This window comes from Agelaius tricolor, unplaced genomic scaffold (genome assembly GCF_023055355.1).
Source record: "Agelaius tricolor isolate 1412-34295 unplaced genomic scaffold, bAgeTri1.0.p SCAF_8, whole genome shotgun sequence".
Lineage (NCBI taxonomy): Eukaryota > Metazoa > Chordata > Aves > Passeriformes > Icteridae > Agelaius > Agelaius tricolor.
Genome location: NW_027269268.1, coordinates 20,776,114 through 20,797,300, shown reverse-complemented (window position 1 = coordinate 20,797,300; position 21,187 = coordinate 20,776,114). Strand labels below are relative to the sequence as shown.

Here is a 21,187-nt window from a genome sequence, read left to right as displayed (position 1 = left end):
TATAATACATCCAGGTTCTGTGTTTGTGTGTGCCTGAACCTTGTAGGTGGTTGTATGATCATACATACTTTATCATAATCTAAAGAATGTGACTGCTTCTAGCTCAGACTGTTTCTTCTAAACTCTTGCTTATGAAAGGTCTAGTCATCACTCTTCTACCTCTGATATTTCTTTATCAAGCCACTTAGCATAAATACTGCTAAATATATATAAATTCTTGAAGCATTTACTCATTTTCTAAACTGCTTTTTGTATTCTCATTTTCTAGTGGGTTTTGTGTGCTATTTCATATTTTATCACTCGTTAAATACTTTATGTATTTGTGCCAGAAGAAGGTAGGATTATGTGATAGATCTTTCATTCCCAGAGTTAAAGCAAAGTTTTCTTTTAAGTGGTTTCTATGTGTTTGTCCCCATAACTGATAGCAAGGGACATGGCTCTGTCATGCCCTCACTACCCATGTATTATCAGATATTGTCTCTCTTTTAAATAAATCCCTTTGTTTTCTGTGGGGAATGGTTCAGAATAAAGCAAAGTGTCTGAGACTGTAAAGCAGCACTGGAGGCTAAAGGGGATTGGGAAACTGAGGCATGGGATTAGAGAGGGAGCCATGTTCAGAGGCAGTCCTGGAAGAAAAAAGTAAGTTGGATGGTGGAATAGGGAGAGAAGGGGTCAAGTCTGTTGAAATAGGATTGTGGGGTTAAGAAGAAGCAGGTGAACAGGAGGCAGAGACCATGTGTGGTGGGAAACCTGGAAGTATCTGTTCAGAAACATTCAGGAGAGGTCAGGACACCAGGACTTGGTGAAGAGTTTCAGCAGGTAGATGGAAAGTTGGGCCTGAATTTCAGTAGAGAGGGAGATAATTAGAACTGGCTGCAAAAGAAGATTAAATACAGCTGGACATAATTAAATTTAAACAGGAAACTTTAATTGTGGTATTTAAAAAATTTAATGAATACTAAATCTATTTTTTTTGTTTGCTGTCAAATTTATGTTTGACATAAGTAAGTAATTAGAGGAGCACTTTGATTTAATGTATGTTGCTTTGACCACTTTGCACTGAATAAACAACATTAATTGATCATTAAAGTATATTGAGATTGTGAAAAAAGAGCAGGATAATTTCCAATACAACCAAAACGTTGCATGTGCTGCTCTGTTGAGTGTTTTTGGGAGGTTAATAGTAAAGCAGGAGCAGAGAATCTTTTTGGTTGCTATTTTGTTCTGGAGCTTGAAGCTGTAAATAATGGAGTTGACTTAGAGATTTGAGGTGTGTATGTGTTTGGAAGAAGCAGTTTATTGTTCTTAGAAAAAGCATGTGTTCTTGTAGAATGAGTTACATTGTCTATGATTTTTTTTTTTTAAGAAAAGCTGCTGAAAGTTTTTAAATCTCTGTTTCAGTCTTGCTTTAATCAGCATATGTACTGATGAAATACAGAAGGTTTTTTATTTTCTTCATCTGTGCAATGTATTCAACACAGTTTTGTGACTCCATAACTATGATCATGTTTGCTGTCCTTTATAGTGCAGCAATCATCATTACAGAATCATTATTCTGTAACTTTCATTTAAAGCTCATAACTTCAGTTAAATTTGTTGCTTTATCTGAATTATCTTAACTTCATTAAGTCCTTGTATGAGAATAATTGTCCACTACCATAACCTATAAGAGAAGGTGGTAGATTCCTCATTTGATTTTTGTATTTCAGTTATTTCAATTATATGTTGGCTGCTTTGGTTTGTTACTTAGCTGTTGTTGAAAATCCTTCCCATACACAAACTGTGTAACCAGTAACCTGACCAATATATTAACTGTTTTCTTAAACACATCATGTATGTGTCTTGCTCGTAGTGTTTTGCAACATTTGCTATCATGGCCATAACTCAAATATATATTTTTCTTTGGTAAAACATGGTTCTTAGTGTTAACTCTGTTATTTTTTTATTTATACCTGCTTGATGCTGCATGTAAATCCCCTTCTCATACATGTTTTTTCAAATGGGCTTAGCAGGCCTTGGATGGCATGGCTTGTTAGATGTATTTGCACTTTGTGTGGTAGTTTGGGCTTGGATCAAGAGCACCTTTTAGAGCCTAATTCCTGATTGTCCACGCCTGTTTCCCTATAGAATGAGTTGAAGCTGTTCCAGAACACCTTCTAGGTGAAGCTAAAGCAGAAGGTGCGCTCCAACTCTGAGGGTCATTTTGGGCTTGGGCAAGGGTCTGGGAATAAATCACTTCCTCTCCCCAGAGCTGGTATCCTGTGGGTGCTGTGTCTCAGCTTTGCACCCCTGCCCCTTCAGTGCTGCACTGCTTGCTTGTGAGGACCAATATTGGCAACAGTGCTGTTCTTGGACACAGTGTGCTTATAAGGGTCTTGTACTTCTTCAGAAGGTAGATTTGGATGTTGAGACCTTAGGAGATCCTTTGCTTGGGTGGGATGTCCCTATTTTGCTTTCTATTTAACTCAATTCAGTATTGCACAGTTAAATAATGCAATAAAAAGTTCAGATATATTACAGTGGTAAGATTTAGTCAAATATCTACGGAAGTTTTTGTGTTAGTTCAGTTGTCTTTGTCCACTAAATATGTAATCTCAAAAGATTTGTTCTAGGAGCATCCACTGGCCATAAATCATGTTGTCTCTGTAACTATACTGTCTTTTCACTAAATGCTGTCATGATACTTAGGTTAGTATCCAAGTCAATCTAATACATTAATTTCCAAGTTAATTCTTTAAAACCTTTTCACAATCTGTTAAATTTTTTTAAAAACATACCCCACCACACCCCAACCTCCACCTCTCTAAATCCACTTCATTTTCTTTTTTCTTTATAGTTTCAAGTAATAAAAATGGAAAAACAAAAACAAGCAGTACTGATGGAAATTTCATTTTCCCATAGTTATGTGGGTTTATAGGTTAAAAATATTTAACGATTTTTTAATCTGTATTAGCAGGATAGAGATATTTCAGCAATAAAGCAGGAAGTGAAGTGGTCATCCTCGCAGTACAGAATGCAACATGTTGTGGCAGATAACCCTGAGCAGTTTTCCCTTTAGTCTTCTAGTATTGCTTGGCATTTCTTGTTTGGAGCAACTGTTGTTCATATTTATTTTTATAATCTATCTTCTGTGAAAATGTAGTGCATAAAGCTGAAGAATTATGCTTAAACAGCATTTAATGTTCAGTAGAGGTGGGGGCTGCATACAGTCTTCAATAGAGATGTGGGATGCCTTCATCAGCTCTGAGTTTACTGCTGGATCAGTCTGGAGACTTCCATTTTCCTTAGGCATTTCTTGCATTTTGTTTTCCCATACAATGCGAGTGTTAAGAAACTTACCTGAGAGTTGCCAAGTTAGATTCATGGATCAAGTTTGATGAGTTTTGCATGCTTATGCAAAGCCATGCCACTTGCATTGCTATGTTTTGGTGTCTGTCTGATAAAAAAAGTCTTTGTGGTCCGAGACAGGTAGGAAAAACAACAGCTTTCCTCAGTGGTTCTTCTGGTTTTTAGTTGATTTGAGTCATTTTGGTCTCTGTATAAATGAAAGAGACACTGTACTAGCTGAAAACACATCATTTCAGTTCTCTGGAAGTTGATTTGTAAATACACTTCTTCCTGCAAAATAATAATCCTTCCTTATTCCTATCTACCTTATACATGGAAATTATTGTATCTTGTGTATTAGCAGACAGTAGTTAATTCTGAAAGCACTTACATGACAGAAGGCAGCTTTAATGTTTCAAATCTCTCAGATAATGTACATCCATCTGTTCTTTAGCAAATGCATCACCTCTCTGCATACTGATGATTTCTGATGTAGCACTGCTTGTAATTAAATTTTGATAATGTATTTTACAGGCTTCTTGGAAAAACAAATTGAGTTTATTCATGCAAATGCAGAGTAAAATGGAAATCACTAATGACTAAAGCTAATTTCATGAACTGATGGTCACTCAAAACTGTAGGAATAATTAAAAATATGTACTAGTGTACATTTTTAATTGGCTGGAATCTCATTTGGGTGTAATAACAGTAACAACAGTGATATTGTTGTCACTTAAACATTTAGTATATTCTTGCATTTGATTACTTTAATGTTTCAAAGCTGACCTTTTATGTTGGTTGCTTACAGTTACAAATTGGAAGTATGCATTAAATTATTGCAACAAATGCAGCATTTGCATTTTTATCAAGTACATACTAAACCAGTAATTGCATATATAATGCTACTGATACTGAAAAAATGCAATTAAACTTTTAAGCTACACCCATGGCTACTTAGAGATACATTTGTAGTGGAAACTGGAATTTCTAGATTGAGAAGATGTAAACCTCTTGTTCAGCTTTTTTTTTTTTTTTAACTACTTTTTTTTTTCATTATTTAGTGCTTCAACTTTCCAAGTTGAGAAAATAAGGTGTGATATTGTTTTGTTCATAATGCCCAAAGTATGTAGCAAGCCTGATACATAAGTTGTATTACCATCAGATGATATATGCAACTAAATTTGGCTTTTGGTGAAATGTTGTTATTAAACATCACTCCCACATGCTCAGGTTTCTGAGCTTTGGGGAAAGATGTTAAATGAAAACATTTCTCTTAGAGTGCACTCTTTGTGGCATCTTTCTTAAATGCTCCTTACTGTACACAGAAAAATAAACACATTTGCTTTTGCTACCACTTGAATATGAAAACACAGACATTAGCTTCTGGTTTGGGTCACATGCACCCAAGTGTCCTAAAGCTTTTTTCCCATGGAAAAATCAAGAGTCAGCACAGTGTCTGCTTCCTTCCATTGAATGTGTGGTGCTTAATTGTCTTTTAGTGTTCACTGGTCAGAACTAGATATGTGGAAATGTGAGAACCCTGTCTTTGGGATGTAAGTAGTGTTTCCCTGAGGAAGAAAGGTGCAGAGAAGTGCAGAATCCCAGCTATGAATCCTCCTCAGAGAAAGAGTGCAAAAACACCTGTAAATGTGTTTCTGTGCCTTTTATGGTACAACACACTGAAAATTACGGAACAGCTATGGTTTCTGGTACTTTGCTCCCTACTAACCAATAAGGTGAATTGTTTTGCAAATGTCATGGAGCAAAGTTGGGCTTTATATGTTCCCTGTCCCTCATACAAGGCCCTAGGTTTTTTGTAAAAACAACCAACCAACCAACCAACCAGCTATAAGAGATAGGTGAGTTAAAAAAAAGGAGGGGGTGATGGTGGTGGTGGTTCAGATATTATCATCCTGTGTGGAAGTACTCATGGAGACATCCTTTACTGCTCCTACTCCAAGGAGGCTCAGAAGTTGTGCTCCCATGCAGAATTTGTGGTGTTGTGCTTTCTGAATCTCTCTCTCACCGTGTGGCCTGCTGAATGTGTGGGGTGGGCTGTGGGCTCCCAAGGACAGTGGCTCTGTACACAAGGACAAAGCTGATTTCTCTCTGCACACACTTTCATGTACTGCTTTCAGAGTGAGTCTGACTGCTTGTTGAGTTGTGGCTGAATTCATCTACTCAACACATTGCTTGAATTTAGGGAGACCAGAGTCTGGATTTGCCAGCCTCAAAGGCTGTATATCTGGAAATCTGATACCAAATTTAATAATGAATTAGTCTGTGTTATAGCCCCCTATTCTTATAGATTGCTTGGAGGCACATGGGTAGCTGAATGCATGAATAATTTGGAAATTGCATTAGTATTTTTCAATGTCTATTGAAATGCACCTAGTTTTGGTCTTTTTTAACATCTCACAGATTCATTTAACAATTATTGTAGCTTCTTAGACTTCAGAGAACTTTACTACTCCTTCAAAAATCCCCATGACCACCATCAATCCATTTTTTTTCCAGGTGAGATAGGTGCCATTTCTGGGCCACACAGGTAGCCTAGTGATGTCTGCTTTTGACCACTGGGCATCTCTCTGGCCAACGTAAGACTTGGCAGTGATAAGGCTGTATTCTAAAGTGGGTGTTCTCTTCTTTATCAATCTAAAAGGAAATTAGAATAAAAAGAAATGAAACTTTCAATTATATCTGAAAAATATGCTGCTCTTAATGCATAAGACCAAAAGCAGTTTGTTTTTTTGAATAGTATACAAGTCTGTAATCAAATGAGAGGGAAAATAAATGCCATTTGAAATGATCTGTGTACAATTTTTTGCAAGTAATATTGCATACTTGTATCTTCTGTTAACATGAATGTTAATGGTTCTTACAGATTCTCTAGAAGGGCAACTAGTTCTTCTGAATTTTGCTGAATCTGGTGCTTAAAGAGATTATGATCAGACTGTTTGACAGAACAAGTAATTCTCTTGCTAGAAAGCTGCCTGAAGAACTTTTATTTTTTCCTAGTAGTGTGTCAAGTAGAAATTATTCCTTGTTTCCTGGAAGTTTTTAGTTGCCAAGAATAAAACAACTAAATAGATTTTTACTGCTTTATCTAATTAAAAAAAAAAGTAACATTTGCCATTTCCCACTTTTTCTTTATCTCCTTAGAATGTGAAAGCATTTGCATCTTCAGATAGCCTAGCCAAGGTCCAAGAAGTAGCAAGCTGGCTTTTGGAAATGAATCAGGAACTGCTCTCTGTGGGCAGCAAGAGGCGACGAACTGGTGGATCTCTTCGAGGTAATGCTTCCTCAAGCCAAGTAGATGAGGAGCAGATGAATCGGGTGGTAGAAGAGGAGGAGCAGCAGCAAAGACGACAACAAGAGGAGCAGCACATTGGGAGGAATGGGGAGATAGGAGCAGAAGAACCTGGATTTGATGACAGGCATGAGTCTCAGCAGGAGCAGTTAGAAGAAAATAATAATAGACTTATTACAGTGGATGAGGATTCTACTTGTAACCAAGAGGAAGATGATGATGAACATGCTGGTGACCAAGAGGAGGAGGTGGAAGAGGAGGAGGAAATGGACCAGGACAGTGATGATTTTGATCAGTCTGATGACAGCAGTAGAGAAGATGAACATGCTAACAGTAATAGTGTCACAAATTCCAATAGCCTCATGGACTTGCCCATTCACCAGTCATCACCATTCTACGTGAAGACAAAGGTGAGAAGCTACATTTTTTTGTGCTCTTAATCCTCACTAACTTTGGATTTTGGAAAAAATGGCATATCTAGCATAAACTAGAGTTTTACAATGAAGCAAACATTTTATTTCGTAAGGAGCTTTATTTTGTAAGGAGCAGCGACGGATTTGTGTAGTCCATAAAAATCATGCTGTTTTAGCTGTTAATAATAAAAATATTTGCATGCATTTGACATGAGTAAATACCCCTATATAATTTAAGGGATAGCATTCTGATGACTATGGTTAAAATACCAAGATGTTCCTATATAAATATTTTTACATAAGACCCTCCTGGAGTTATTTATGCTGTTTTCCTTCTCCAAGTGGGCTAGAAGGGAAGGTAAGCAATCGTACATGTGTTGTGTTCTCACACAGGATCTGGTTCATTTAGGTGCAAACACTGTAATGAAAAAGTAGGGTGGAATATTATAGAAACATGAAGTTCTTCCTGCTGGCCTGCTGAGTTCCTTGACAAAATACAGGTTAAAAAAAGTGTGATAGCCAGTCATTCAGTTAGGAAGTCATTACATAATGTCTTGTTGCATCCTGCTTGTGAGGACCTTGAACCTGTGTGCTGGTTGTTGAAAACTTCAGATTTGCAATGAGAATCTGGAAATTAATCTCCATATTTTTATTTCTATTTCTATCACTTAACATTTTAGATTAAAAAGAAGTTACTGGGGTATTGGTTGCAGTGCACATTTGTAGTTCACTGTATTTTCCAAGTTCTTTGGGAAGGAGGAATTCCATTAACTCCTAGGAACAGCAAAATAATGAAAGCAGTGATATTGACTAGTAAGAAAGAGGAGCAGACCAGTGTTCTTCTGGGAGAATGTTCTTTCTAGGTCTATGGACTGATTTATTTTTCTTACTCATTAATTGTTAATAGAATATCTAGCTTCCTCTCACCTTTCAAAACACAAAACCTCCTCAAACTTTTAAATTTTACTTAAAAAATAATTAAAACCTGATGTAAAATAAAACCACAAAAAAGTCAGTTAACATAAGTTAACAGGTTGACTATGAGCATAAATGTATAGAGATGGATAATCAGTGTTCAAGATGCACCCGAACAGGTAAATAGGGTGAATATTTGCTTCTGGAATCTACAGCAATGTTTTTGTTAATAACAATAGTTTGAAATTCACTTCCATGTTTAAAGTATCTCAGCTAATATATTTGATTTTTGAAAAGTTGTAATGTTTTCACATGTGTTTTTTATATAATTTTATATTTATAATTCTACTCTTCAGGGTGCTGAAGTATATGCTTTCTAATTTGGAGTGAAATACTGTCATATTTCATGTAATTGAATTGGATTTTACTACTGAAATCCTTGGTTTCATTTCAACACATTGGTTTTCCTGTATTTAGTATATTTTACTGGGTATCATACAACAACTTGCATCCAGCATGGACAATAATTAATGTAGGAAATTATTATACTCAAAATTATGTTTTTAAGTCTCTGAATTAGAAACTTGCTGAAGTGCTTCATGAGTAACTATACTCAAATTATGTACAGACAGAGCAGAGCATAATTTTCAGTGGTGGCCAGTTCTGGAGCATTTTTTATTGATTTCAGTAATGAATGTAGCATTTTCTTTCTTTTCTTGAGGCATATTTGACATGAACTGAAACAAGCCAGTTTAGCCTGAAGGAAGATGTCTGAAAGATCTTTGTACTTATCCAAAATTTCTGTGTGGTCTGATAGTTGCTCTGCCTATTCGATGCAGGGCTGGTGATTTTTGTCTGTGCTCTGCCCCCAGGCTGTGCTTCTGCAAGAATTGTTGGGCAGCCAGGTAGCAAACCATATTTGGGATTTTTTTCATGGTGCAACTCTGTTTTAGGAAGTTCCCACTTTAGGAAGTATCAGCACAAGTTAGAAAGCTGCTTGAGGTGGCACTGCTCAGCATGATGGTTACACAGTAGAACCGATAACATGCAACATTAATGTTACCAATTCATTAATAAACCAATATTTAACCAGAGGAGCACATTCTGTGTTACAAAGTGTTGGGGAAATACATCTGTGAGAGCATGAATGAATTACTAGAGTAAAAATAAGCATGACTAATTAATTTGCAGCTTTTGAGAAGAAAAGGTGTGTTAGCAGACTCATTAGCTATATTTACAAGTGATTTCTGCTTCTACCTGTTGAGGATAAAGTCATCCTAGGAGACTTGAACTTGGTGGATTTATTTTTAGCTTTTCAGACATGTTTCTCAGTGTTTGTAGTCAATTACAGTTCTCATAACTCTGGCTGAATTACCTTGCTGTGTGCTGTACTCTGTGAAACTTGCTCTGAGCCAGCATTACAGGCAGTGATGGCTGAATGCCCTCCTGCCTGTCTGTGTGTCAGATGTAAACCTGGCTCCTCAGAAGCATTTCTGATGCAGCACACTTTGTTCTGCTTGTACATATGGCAGCACACTTTCACCACTACCAAATAACAAGAGATAATAGTGAGTCTGAACAAAATAGCAACTGCTACTACTGTAGTTGTTGTACAACTCATCTTAGTTTTTTTTATATCTCTGTTCTTTGTCCTTTTTCTTCCTTTCCTCATAAACTACTGCATAAAGTCTTTCTCTAATCTGATTCTTTTTCTGTTTGTTGACCTTCAGAATCCTGTGTGGCTAAGGAAGGAAATGTCATATTTCCCCCATAACACCACAGTGTACCCTGCTTGAGTTTGCTGCTTGTCACCTTAGTAGCAGCAAGCATGCTGTGTTCTAATAGATATATATAAAATATATGAAAATATTTGCCTCATACTACTGCTCTGTGCAAATAACTGATAATTGCTGCCATAATGTTGTGAAAATGTTATGAGTAAAGGGCATGGGCTCTTAAAAGGAGAAGGCTGCTGGTTCAGGAAGGATTTCATTGCATTTACCAGCACCACACAGGAATCCAGAAGGATCCTTGTGGTTACCTTCCATGATTTCCTGCATAAAATAGGCTGCTCTGTGTTGACTTCTGTGCAAGCTAAAGCTTAGTTTTTGAAAAATGTCACTGTTTGAAAACAGGAAACTGTGCAGCAAGGCAAATCTCTCTCAAGCCTAGTTTAATAGTTTGTTAGTTATCATCAGTGTTTAAACTTCTCCACCTTTACTCTGCCTTCTTCCTGTTGTATGAATTTTTCTGTTACAATTTCATTTTATTTTCATGTTGTATTGAGGAGCTGTTTAACAAATGGGGCTTTTTTCTCCCTGTATGTTAAGCAATCAAGTTCCTCCCTAAAAGATATCTTAAATGTAAGTAATAAGGACAATGTGTCCATTGGGCATATTTTTCTATTTTTTTGTTCTTGTTATGATACTTCTCTGAGCACTCTGGTGTTGGAACATTTCTCTTCAATCACAGATGTCTTTATATCTTGATCAACAATCTGGATGAGGGGATCCAGTGCACCCTCAGTCAGTTTGCAGGTGACATCAAGTTGGCTGGGAGTGTTGCTGTGCTGGAGGGTAGGAAGGCTCCACAGAGGGATCTGCACAGGCTGAATTGATGGGCCAAGGCCAACTGTGTGAGGGTCAACAAGGCCAAATGCCAGATCCTGCTCTTGGCTCACATCAGCCACATAACAGTGCTACAGGCTTGGGCAGAGTGGCTGGAAATCTGCACAGCAGAAAAGGACCTGGGGGTGCTGGTCAGCAGCAGCTGAACATGAGCCAGCGTGTGCCCAGGTGGCCAAGAAGGCCAATGGATCCTGGCCTCGATCATCAATAGTGTGGCCAGCAGGACCAGGGCAGGGATTGTCCCTCTTTGCTCAGCACTGGTGAGGCCACACCTCAAACCCTGTGTCCAGTTCTGGGCCCCTCACTACAGGAAGGACACTGAGGGGCTGGTGCATGTCCAGAGAAGGGCAATGAGGTTGGTGAAGGGTCTGGAGCACAGGTCCTGTGAGGAGCAGCTGGGGGAGCTGGGGGTGTTTAGCCCAGTGGAGTCTCAGGAGAGACCTTATCACTCTCTACAAATACCTGAAAGGAGGGTGTAGCCAGCTGATGGTTGGCCTCTTCTTCCAGGTAACAAGTGATAAAACAAGAGCAATTGGCCTGAAGTTGCACTAGGGGAGATTTAGATTGCATATTAGGATACACTCCTTGCAGTAAAGGGTTGTCAAACACTGGAGCAGGTTCTTCTGGGAGGAGGTTGAGTTAACATCCTTGGAGGTATTTAAAAGACATGTAGATGTAGCACTTAGGGACATAGTTTAGTGTTTGACTTGTAGCAGTATTAGATTAATGGTTGGATTTGATGATCTTAAGAGACCTTTTACAACCCAAATGATTCTATGATATCAGAACTGCAATTAAAACAAAGTAGCAGCTGTGCCAAGGACAGCTAAAATTTGTTTATGTGATATATTTACCTATTGATATATCAAATAACTCCATGCATTGGGATTTCATGTTCAACTGATTTGTCTAATGTGATGCAAGCCTTTTTCAGAGAGCTTTCTGTTCTGTAAGGTTGGCCTGTGTCCTTTGTACCTACAGAACTAATGCTCAGTTGTATTAAAGTGACCAGTTTTCTCACATGTCAGGCCCTTTACTGTTTGTTCATTTTTGCTCCAGTTGATCTGTGTCTTGTCAAATGTTTCTGTAACTGTTTAAAAAATACTAAATAGCACAAGAGAGCTAAGTAAATATATACAGCAGTCTGACAAAAACATGTTCTTGATGCTGATTCTTCACTGATTGCCCTGTATTTGTGGCATCCATTTCCAGTGCTCTGTGATGACTTTGTATTAATTGAGTTCTATTGGGTAACAATTAACCACAGCATAAGCAAACAAGTACTCTTGCATCCCATATTTCATAGCAACTGCACTTAAATGCTTTTATCCCACTACATGTGGGATTCTCTTGCAATGCAAGGACAAAAATGTATTACTGGCAGTTGCCATCACTGTGAAATAGCTCATGTAAATTATCATTCTTGCTTACTTGAGATTTAAATTGTCTACCTGTGCTCATACTCTTGAAATTGTAGTACTAACAGATGTATCATGCCAGCAATATTTTATGTTTATCAAAATTGGTGTTTATGACAGAGGTGATACCAGCATGATTTTGTGGAAGAAAATGTCATCAATGCTATAATCCTATTTTATGACAAGCACTGTTATTTTCTCTTGTACTGACACCTGGGTTTCACCATAGGGTTATTTAGGTTGTACTCTGTTTACTTTTCCAATTTTTTTCCCTGTAAATCTATAGGTTTATTTAGTATTTCTGAAATATTTTGATTGTTCTGATTCTTAAAAACATTTTGATCATAATAGGTTCAATCTTTTACTTGTTTCAGTTTTTTTTGTCTTTGTTTACATAACTGTTATGTATGTATAACTGTTATGTAACTCACAGTTTCATAGTTTTAAAATATTAATGATTTCAATATACTTAAATATTTTGTTTTTAATTGATGTTTTTTGTTCCCATTAAGATGAGTTGTTTTTGTTGAACTGCTGCAAGCTTTTTATATTTACAGGAGCATTGTCTTCTTGATTATCTTAGAAATTATTTCTAAACAGCTGCAGTAATTTACAGGTTCATTCATCTCTGGTTTGAGTTTGATGGGAATTGATTTGTGGGGAAAAAAGTCATGATCACTTGTATGCAATCTCCTACAAATCAAACTTTGTTCGATTAGTTTTTATTTATCTAAAATTCAACATTACATAATACTTTTAACATTAAATATCTCTAATGTTGAAGCCACCTCAGTTAGGAAATAAACACTTGAAAAAAACCTAAACACATGAATTCATGAAAAGCATTAGCTGCATTATTTCCAGCAAGTATTGTCACAGATTTCTATGGTGGAGGCAAAATAGCCACTTGATATCAGACTAACAGGAGTGAAATGTATTATGTAAGGACCTGAATTTTAAGATCCAAGTGAGCAGGTGGAGCAGGGAGATTCTTAGCTGGTGCACAGCCATTTTCTTGCTCAAGGTTTCAGGAAACACTTTTGTCTGCTCTGCTTGTCTGGAGAGATTTCTGAAGGAGTGTTGGAGCCCATTTATGTGAGATGCTTTATCCTTCTGGGCAACAGGCACTGTTCAACAAGAATCTTTGCAATTTACTTAAACATTTATTTTGTTTTCTTCTGTTGAGGCCATTGTAAAGCCTAGCAAATTAAGTTATATGAATGTGAAATATTATTTCTGTGTTAACTATTTGGATTGTGATGGTGACTTCTTATAAGGGGTCAGGCATTCATGTGTGCAGAACCCTCCAATAACTTCACTAATTAGTCTCCTCTTCAGATGCAGGTTTGCTTGCTGCAGAATTGTGGGTTGTGATTGTTGTGCTGGTTAGCAGAGCTTCCAAGGAAACAGAAAACAGATTAGCTAAAATGAAGACGAAAACTTTCTGTATAGTTGCATCTACAACCACAAAAAACACTTTGATACCCTTTCAGAAGCGGTCATATTTTAGCATTTGCTTCATTACCAAAGGTAATAAGATTTTTTTAAATGGATACATTTAATACATAACATGTATTACAAACAACAGTGGTAAAGGCTGAGAAGGAGTTTAATTTTCATGTGAAACCAGGGTGCTTTGATTGCAGCATCCTCTACCATACTTTATACCATACTGTCCATTTGGCTGTAAGTCACAAGTATTGTGTAAGTGTTAGCACTGTTCGGGAGTGCCTCTTCTTGATTGTTTATTGACATGGGACAGTGGAGGGAGGGAAGATACAACAGATGAGCTGGATTGACTTGGGTGGAGCTGGAAGAAGATGTACCACAGGAAAACCTGGCCCTTGGAGCTTAAATACCTATCTCTTCAGTTCTGAACTAAATCTAAAGCCCTGCTCTTTATGTGTAAAGAGCTTTCAGCTCTTAAATAGTGCAGGCTGCGACAGTTTTTTGCTGCAAGGTGCCTGGTCTAAGCTTGTGTGTAGAGCCACACAGATAAGAAGGATTTATTTTTTCAGGGGTTTTGGCTTTGGGTGGAAAGACAGCATGAATTTTTTAAACTGAGGAAACCTAAGATTGCACTGGGCACTCTGTGCAAATGTGAAGTGAAAAGGACTCCTGTGTGAAAGTCTGCAGTTACTGTCAGAATTACTGGTAGGCTAAAAGCAGGATAGAGGAATAAGGAGGAATCAAAGATGATTACAGAAAGCTTATCCTTGGGAGCAGAGGGTTTTTTTGTGTGTACAGGCAGTACATGGAATTAGGAAGAAGTTGCAGTGTGCGTAGGTGGAGGGTGGTTTGTGTGTGTTAATCATTTTTCTCCCTCTCTGAGCAGCAGAGGGGGCTGCTATTGCTTTGCTGCAGCCCTCCCTATGCAGACTTGTGCAGTGTTCCTTTGCAAAGGTTTTCCTTGCTCCTGCAGCTAAAAGCCTAAAGCATGTTTTTTAAGTGTAGGGAATAAATGTAACTGGAGCAGAAGGACTCAGTATTTTTTATTTGTCAAGGAATATGTTTCCAGTATAGGAAATATTGTAGGAATGTTTCCTTTAAAAGAACAAGTATTAAACTTATTTTCAGATGGCTTATGTGATGAGAATGCAATGTATAGTTCTCTGCTCTGAGTACACAGGAGAAAGAGAAAAAAACTTCATACTACAAAAAGAGATTGAGTTTTTTACCTATTCTTTTTTCAAGGATCACATACAAGGTATGTAGATTCTTCATGCCTTTCACTTGATGCTTTAAAGGGTTTTAAACTAAGTTATAACTTGCCTAAAGCTGTGGCAGAAAGGCTACACATTCAATGATTGTTGAAAAAAGGCAACAAAAAAGCACTGACTGAAAAAAGTTTTTTTTTTCTCTCTTGCTTTTTCTGAAGATTGTATTTTTTAATTGAGGAGGATCTTGTCAAGGCACACAAATGATTTAAGGGAAGATGTTCAGGTACTGGGGCCAGATTCTTCAGTAGTGCCCAGTGGCAGGATAAGGGGCAATGAGCACAAACAGAAACATAGGAAGTTACATCTGAAAATGAGGAAAGACTTTCCTTTGAGGGTGACAACACTGGAACAGGCTGTCAAAAGAGCCTGAGGAGTCTCTTTCTATGGAAATACTTAAAACTTGCCTGGGCATGATCCTGTGTAACCTGCACCAGATGAACCTGCTTTAGCAGAGAATTGGACTGGATGATGTCCAGGGGTCCCTTCCAATGATTCTGTGATTCATAACTGCCAGTCAGAATTACTTTTGCACTACCATGACAGTTTAGTTATGGTCAAGCAAGTTTTGTTGTTTTAAAATATATTTACTTTTTACTTTTCTGATACAGAACCTTGTTTTTTGTATTGGGTGGTAATAACTAGAAATATTCATACTTGGAGATTAATATAAACAAACACTTCTAACCTTTGATTTCTTTCTAATTTATATACCCCACAGTTTAGTGCTAATCATTCCACACATGCAGGATCATTTGAAAAGGTTGCACAACTGTGATTAGATGTAGTTTCTTAAATATTAAAGCATCCATGGAAGGAATGCAGATTCTTTGTTTCTCTGTAGATAGGAAGTCACGTCTCCAACTTTACTAACCTCAGCATGCTTTTCTACAAATACCAGTGTTTTGTTTGAAAAGTACTTTTTACTTCCTGTGCTTTTACTTGGCTGTGTTAATTTATGATTTCATTTGCTGCTCAAGGCTTGTAGAAGTTTAGGTATACTTTTTGAAGTAGAATTTTCCTACACCTTCACTTGTACATAAAACTAATGTGTTACATAATTGCTGCCCGGCTAATTTTTCCTACTCTGTAAGTGGAGCATGAAGTTTGCTTATAGATATGTGGGCTATGTCTGTAGTAATGTGGTTATTACTAAGGGTATATACTTGAATTGTCCTTGGAATTGTCCTTTGGTTGCTTGGCTTAGGCATTGCTCCCTAAAGGTAAATATTAGGGAGGTACTTGCATATGTTACTCAAACTTCCATATCAGTTTATTTTATGTAGAATAAATTAAATTGATGCCTTCAGGATAACTACCTGAAGCAGCACCTTGTTGTTCAATGCTTTTTCATAGACTTTGAAATCAATGTTGGTTCAGCTACCATGTGGTTTTTGCTCTGCATGTTTGCTGTCAAAATAAAAATGAGAAATGAGCTTTTTTTTTTCAAAGGGAAGAAATAAAAACATGTGCTGTAGTACTATTTCACCTCACCAATTATATGACAACAATATTATGAAGTAGCAATCATGCAAATGTGCTTCAGAATCCTTTCAGTATGCTCACTCTGTTTGGGATATGTGACTTGTCTAACAAATACATTTGGGAGCTCTGCCCCACTTAAATATGCCATTTGTTCCTTTTGTTGTTCTTGACTATGTGGCACATGCTATTGCCTGATGTGATTGTTAGCCCAAATATTTCCAGTCTGTAGTGATACAGCTGTATTTTCTTGAGCATTTATCAGTGGATGCTGTTGCCCTGTCAGTTTTAAGCTGCTTCTCCTTTTCAAAGTTAACTGAAGTTGGTATTACTAGTTAGAAAACTTAATGCAAATGATGAATCAAAGTGTGGAGAAAGTAAAACTTTTGCTGGTGAGTTAGTTATGATTAGTAAACTTCTTGCATTTGCTGATGTTTGTACTTATAAAATCATGGGATCTGGAATTAGCTTAGGGAGCTGGAGGATTAGAAATTGATCTGAATACCAAAACTAAGTTTAACACCTGCTGCAGGACTAACATTTTTTCCTGATATGTTTCCCACTCAGAGCTATTTTGCAGATTACAGTATGTCCTTTATTTCTCTAGGAGACTTTTCATTATCTCCAGAACATGTGGCTATTCAGCAAACTGTGCACAGTGAAGGAATTTACATACCTGTATAAATTCTTGAGTATAAGGAGAGAAACTAGACAGTGTCAATTTCTCTGCTAGTTTAATGATTTCTGAACAGGCAGAACACTTAAAAACAAAATTTCCAAGCTGTCTCAGCTAATCTTTGAACAGACAGCATCTAATGTCCATCCACAAGGGATGATTTTTGACATATGAACTGTTCTTCTTTGCTAGTGCCTGGTGTCTGATCTGTGCATGCAGCTGTGCTTGTGTAGTAATGATATACTGTGCATTTTGTGTAACTTATTGATGAGCTGTTATGTTTTGTTTATGTGAATGTTTTACAGCTTGGTTTATTGGTGAAATTTCTGTTATAAAAATCCCTGTAAAACCTAGAACAGGTGTTTCTAGAAATGGTTTGTTCTGTCACAAGCATCTTCTCCCTTTTTTTTCCATAGTGTGGTTAATGAAGATGCTGTCTAAACTTCATGCAGAAGTTGTGAGATTTCTGCCCGCTTTCTCCTGGCCAAACAAGTTCAGGAATTCACCAAATTATTATAAAATGTGTTTATTTAAAAAATCTTCATGTGCCTTCACTTTGTATGGTACAACTTTTGATGTACTATTACATACAGTTAAGTGGTATTGAGATTTTAAAGGAGGAAATAATTAGTTCTAGTGGATAGATGGGTATCTTGATAATAATCAGTGAAATACAAGTGGAAAGCATTGCTGTTGGGCATCTTTTCTTCTGTCTTATTTCTTCTTTTCCCTCTTCTTGCTAAGTTTAAATTTTGTTTCTTTAGTTGGTAACAAGAATTGGAAAGAGGGAGAGGATCTGAGAAGGACATAATTACTAAAGAAGTGCAGAGATTTCTATTGCAAATCAAGGTGGTCCAAACTAACTATTTCTTTGTAAAACCTGGCTTTTTAAAATCTTTGTTCTTATTAAAAGGTGATGTTTTCTACTGACTTTTCTACCTGACCATATATTGCATAATGTGAAAGGAGTGAATTGGGAATTTTAGTAATACTCAGTGTAATTCAGTCTTGGAAGACACTGGCTATACTTTTCAGCTGTGTCATGACATATTACTCATTTAATGCTTATAAAATTTTAATACATTTGCTCAATCCCTGGCCCCTATGTGAAGTTGAAAATGTACTTATCGCCATCATGGATTGCCAGCAGGGATAAATTCCACCTAATTCATCATCAGAAGTCATCACTACTTTCAAGTAAAGTATTAGCAATATTTCCTGTAAGTGCAAATCTCATTCTTACCCAGTCAATGTTTCAAAGTGGGCAGGAGAATTTTGCTCTTCTCATTTAACTTATGGAGTGTCCCTTAAGGATGGCAGCTACTGTGATCATTATTGGCCCAAAGATATTGAGTACTAAAAAAAATAATTAAAGGCAACAAATAATAAACACTCTTTTGCCAATCTCATAGTTACTTCAGTTGTGTTGACCTTGGTCAGATTTTCTAAAACATGGAGAAAATATCTGTTTTAATTAAAATGAATATATAAAAATAAAACAAAGAAAGTAGAAGTGACACAGCTAAATGGAAGAAATCAGAGCAAAAATCATTCAATATGGATCAGTTGTTCTTGCCAAATGTAATAATGTTGTCCCTCAACTTTTAAGCTGGACTTCATTCACAGCAAGGACACTTTCTGTTGGTACTCAGAGGCACTTTCCCTTCTGCACAAATTTTGACTTTGGTGTAAACCACTACTATTCTATGCCTTAGAGCAAGTGTGCTGCAGGTATTCCCTTGTATGTGTTTTGGAGGACAGGCTCTGGACAGACTCTGACTCTTCCCACACTGTGCCAATCAGAATTTCTTGGCAGGGTTTAGTATCAGAATGCCAGTAAGCTCAGGGCTGGATTTGGCCAACCATACCAATCAAGAATGCCAGCCCTTCTGCATACTACCTGCTTTTTTTCTGTGCTCTAAGCATTCTTTACTTCACATATCTTGAGCTTTATAAATAGCCTCACACCCCTTTCCAGTATGCTGTTACCAGCTGAAAAGGATTATGTAGCTTAATTTGGTGCTATCAAATGAATGCCATTGTAACAATCAGTTGCTGCATTTGTTAGATTTATGTGTATTTATGTGTATTTTACAATGCTGGTAAGAAAAATAGTTTTGTCTCCAAAGAGGCCTTGAGAACAGTTTTGTTCCAAGCTTACAAACTGTAATACTTTGCACTGTTCAACCTTTTATTTTGGCACTCGTGAGTGTAGCTAATCTGTAGAGTGTTGTCCGGAATTTTTTTTAATGCTGAATAAACAGTGTTGGGATAGAATTCTGCTACAGAAAAAAAAAATTGTGTAAGGTGGTGAAAATATTTTTGATGCCTTTTTGATATTTTTGGGGATTTTTCTTGCTCCCATTTAATAGAGAGAAAGAAAGGTCTAAGTCTAAACCTCATTTTTGTCAGTGCTTTTTGTACATTATTCAGAAACTGATAAACATGTTTTAGGTATTTTGGTACTGCTTTGTGCATTTTTGTGTGTGTAGGTATATAAGTAGAGAATTTCTCATTTAAAGTGTTGCATTTTACATGGAAGGGTGATATAATGATAAGAAAAGCTGAATTTTGAAGTATGGAAAATAATTTTTCAGCTTCCTATCTTTCCTTTTCATAAACACAGCTTCCTTAGTAAAAAAACACCTGCTTTCCCTTCCCCCAGCTTATCCTCAGCTGGGAATTTGACTTGCATTTTAATCCAGTGTTAAATATTGCATGACTTCTCTACCTGTTGCAGTTCTCAATTCTTGTCTCAGCTTTATTTAAAGGTGCAAAACCAGCATAAAAAAGTGGTCAGCAAATAAATTCCTGCAGAGCAGCTGTAGAAATTCTTTTTAACAGCTGTTGCAACACTGACTAGACTAAAGAGTTAAACTTGCTTATCCAACAAATCATGTTATGAGCCAATGAGAACTGGGCAGACATTTCTGGAATATTTATAAAATGCAAGATGATGCAGCTGGATTTCTGTTGCATACCTGAAATGTTTTCTGAAATATTCACTGGAGATATGAAGACACATGCCTTAAAGATAGTTTAATAAAAGGGACAGTAACAACAAGACACCATAGTGTGGTAAATACAGTCATAAAATTAGGGCACTTGTAGAGTAAAGCCAGATAATAGAGGCCTCCAGTGTAAAATGGTTATGTTAGGTGGGCATTATTTAGATGCTCATGGTAAGTTGGGCATTATTTTATTTAGATGCTCATGATTAACTATTTTTTTAATGTTATGACAACATCATTAGTATTGATACTATATAGTCTCATCAATATGCATTTTACTAGACAGTCTATGTTGTTTTCATAAACACTCCATGAGACCTGGCAAAAAATTACCTACTGTGAATGCAAATGTGCTCTATTGTGTAGTGCTGTCCTGATTGAGGGCACATCCTACACCTATAGCTGCATGTACCTGCAAGTTCCCCTCCCCTTCTTTTGAGATGGAATTCTGCTCTTGTTGAGATGCCTGGGAAGCTGTAATTTTTTTGGGACCAGTGTCACATGCTAAGGGATGCATGGACAAAGGAGGGGTGATCTAACAGCTCGTTCTTGCCCAAAGGTAGAGGTCTTGACTGCTCTCCACTTCTAAACACTGTTTGTCTCTTCATGCATCTGGCTGCTTTGAGAGCTGTTTACAGTTGTTAATCTAGTGGAAAAATGACTTAGCAACAGCAAAAGTTGAGAATTTTCAGGTTTCCTACTTACTGGAGGTATTTCAGAGCTCACAAGCCTGACGAATTTTATCAGTTTATTGAAGAGTTTATTGAAAAACTGGCCAAAGATAGAAGGGGGGAAGTGCTAGTATTGTCCTTTTCCCTTCTATAGTCTCCACTGCATGTTTTTGTTTCCTTTCAGCTGTGGGATTGAACAGATCTAGTAGAGGTCTTATTTTGTTACAGGGTGACATTCATTCAAACTCACTTGAACTGGTGTTTCCAATTAGAAACTGAGAGTAGTGAATCCTTTTTATTGGTTAGTCTGACTTGCTGCTGGGCTCCCCGTACATAAGTATTTAAATCCAGTAGGTCGAATTTGAGTCTCATTTTATTTCTCTGTGCACTCACACTTAAATGCCAGGATGCTTAAACAGTTATGAGCATTCACATAGGCATGAAAAATATATAGTAGGTATGTTTATGTGATGATCTCCCCTTTGCTGATATGCTTGATATTTCATCTTTCCTTGCCTCTCTGCTAGTGGACTTTGGGGAATGCTATCTTATGCAGTGTGCAGTCTTTTGCCAGACAGCACTTTACCATCATCCTTACCTATATTTTTTTGGAACTTCAT

At 37.0% G+C, this 21,187-nt stretch overlaps 1 protein-coding gene across 1 annotated transcript in view; it reads left to right on the top strand.

Annotated features, from left to right (window-relative positions):
• FBXW7 (F-box and WD repeat domain containing 7) overlaps positions 1–21,187 on the top strand; it is a 176,750-nt gene that overhangs the window by 70,971 nt on the left and 84,592 nt on the right. The window contains exon 2 of the mRNA XM_071431878.1: positions 6,490–7,047. Within this exon, the coding sequence (XP_071287979.1) occupies positions 6,559–7,047 (489 nt within the window). The 5' untranslated portion in view covers positions 6,490–6,558. The remainder of the gene's footprint in view (positions 1–6,489; positions 7,048–21,187) is intronic.